This window comes from Tachypleus tridentatus, chromosome 2 (assembly GCF_004210375.1).
Source record: "Tachypleus tridentatus isolate NWPU-2018 chromosome 2, ASM421037v1, whole genome shotgun sequence".
In the NCBI taxonomy this organism is placed as follows: domain Eukaryota; kingdom Metazoa; phylum Arthropoda; class Merostomata; order Xiphosura; family Limulidae; genus Tachypleus; species Tachypleus tridentatus.
The window spans coordinates 9,994,932-9,997,571 of record NC_134826.1 but is presented as its reverse complement, the minus strand read 5'-3'; the positions used below and the strand labels follow the sequence as shown (position 1 = coordinate 9,997,571).

Sequence of the window (2,640 nt, the reverse complement as noted above, 5' to 3'; positions counted from 1 at the left end):
TAGACTCTAGACCTGATATTACAACAGTGACACTATTTACCTGGTGTTACCTGTAACTTCCTGTACATAGACTAGGGCCACTGGTATTATAACAGTGACACTGTTTACCTGGTGTTACCTGTAACTCCCTAGACATAAACTAGGAGACCTGGTATTATAACAGTGACACTGTTTACCTGGTGTTACCTGTAACTCCTAGTACACAGACTAGAGACCTGGTATTATAACAGTGACACCATTTACCTGGTGTTACCTGTAAGTCCTGCTCCTGTAGATAGACTAGAGACCTGGTATTATAACAGTGACACTGTTTACTATAGTGCAACCTGTAACTGCTCTGCATGGACTACCTGGTATTACAACGGTGACACTGTTTACCTGGTGTTACCTGTAACTCCTTGACATAGACTAGAGACCTGGTATTATAACAGTAGACACTGTTTACCTGGTGTTACCTGTAACTCCTAGACATAGACTAGACACCTGGTATTATAACAGTGACACTGTTTACCAGGTGTTACCTGTAACTATCTGCGATACATAGACTAGAGACATGGGTATTATAACAGTGACACTGTTTACCTAATGTTACTCTGTAAGTTCTGGACATAGACTAGAGACCTGGTATTATAACAGTGATACTGTTTACCTGGTGTTACCTGTAACTCATAGACATAGACTAGAGACCTGGTATTATAACAGTGACACTGTTTACCTGGTGTTACCTGTAACTCCTTGACATAGACTAGAGACCTGGTATTATAACATTGATTCCATTTACCTGGTGTAACCTGCAACTCCCTGTACATAGACTAGAGACCTGGTATTATAACAGTGACACTGTTTACCTGGTGTTATCTGTAACCTCTAGACATAGACCAGAGACCTGGTATTATAACAGTGACACTGTTTACCTGGTGTTACCTGTAACTCCTAGACATAGACTAGAGACCTGGTATTATAACAGTGACACTGCATACCTGGTGTTACCTGTAACTCCTTGACATAGACTAGAGACCTGGTATTATAACATTGACACTATTTACCCTGGTGTAACCTGTAACTCCTGTACATAGACTAGAGACCTGGTATTATAACAGTGACACTGTTTACCTGGTGTTAACCTGTAACCTCTAGACATAGACGAGAGACCTGGTATTATAACAGTGACACTGTTTACCTGGTGTGCAACCTGTAACTCCTGTACATAGACTAGAGACCTGGTATTATAACAGTGACACTGTTTACCTTTGTGTTACCTGTAACCTCATGGACACAGACTAGAGACCTGGTATTATAACAGTGACACTATTTTTTACCTGGTGTTACCTGTAACTCCCGTACATAGACCAGAGACCTGGTATTATAACAGTGACACCACTTACCTGGTGTAACCTGTAACTCCTGTACATAGACTAGAGATCTGGCATTATAACAGTGACACTGTTTACCTGGTGTTACCTGTAACTCCTAGACATAGACTAGAGACCTGGTATTATAACAGTGACACTGTTTACCTGGTGTAACCTGTAACTCCCTGTACATAGACCAGAGACTCGGTATTATAACAGTGACACTGCTTCTCATCTGGTGTTACCTGTAACTCCTAGACATAGACTAGAGACCTGGTATTATAACAGTGACACTGTTTACCTGGTGTAACCTGTAACTCCTGCAAAATAGACTAGAGACCTGGTATTATAACAGTGACACTATTTACCCGGTGTATCTCCTGTAACCTCATGACACAGACTAGAGCATCTGGTATTATAACAGTGACACTGTTTACCTGGTGTTACCTGTAACTCCTGACATAGACTAGAGACCTGGTATTATAACAGTGACAATTGCCATACCTGGTGCGTTACCTGTAACTCCTAGACATAGACTAGAAACATGGCATGGTAACAGTGACACTATTTACTCCGGTTTTCCCCTGTAACCTCAGACACAGAGAACTAGAGACCTGGTATTATAACAGTGACACTGTTTAACTGGTGTTACCTGTAACTCCCAGACATAGACTAGAGACAGCTGGTATTATAACAGTGACACTATTTACCTGGTGTTCCTGTAACTCCTGTGACAACACAAGACTAGAGACCTGGTATTATAACAGTGACACCACATACCTGGTGTAACCTGTAACTCCTGTACATAGACCAGAGACCTGGTTTATAACAGTGACACTGTTTACCTGGTGTAACCTGTAACTCCTGACATGTGACCAGAGACCTGGTATTATAACAGTGACACTGTTTACCTGGTGCTTTCCTGTAACCTGGTGACATGGACTAGAGTACCTGGCATTATAACAGTGACACTGTTTACCTGGTGTAACCTGTAACTCCTGTACATAGACCAGAGACCTGGTATAATAACAGTGACACTGTTTACCTGGTGTAACCTGTAACTCATAGACATAGACTAGAGACCTGGTATTATAACAGTGACACTGTTTACCTGGTGTTACCTGTAACTCCTAACATAGACTAGAGACCTGGTATTATAACAGTGACACTTATTCTGGTGTTACCTGTAACTCCTGTACATAGACAAGAGACCTGAGGCTATAACAGTGACTGTTTACTCTGGTGTTACCTGTAACTCCTAGACATAGACTAGAGACCCTGTATTATA

The 2,640-nt window shown here is 41.4% G+C and overlaps 1 protein-coding gene across 1 annotated transcript in view; it reads right to left on the bottom strand.

Annotated features, from left to right (window-relative positions):
• Positions 1-2,621: 2,621 nt before the first annotated feature.
• Positions 2,622-2,640, bottom strand: part of LOC143239284 (semaphorin-2A-like) — a 40,799-nt gene continuing 40,780 nt past the window's right edge. The window contains exon 6 of the mRNA XM_076480213.1: positions 2,622-2,630. Coding sequence (XP_076336328.1) covers positions 2,622-2,630 — 9 coding nt within the window. The remainder of the gene's footprint in view (positions 2,631-2,640) is intronic.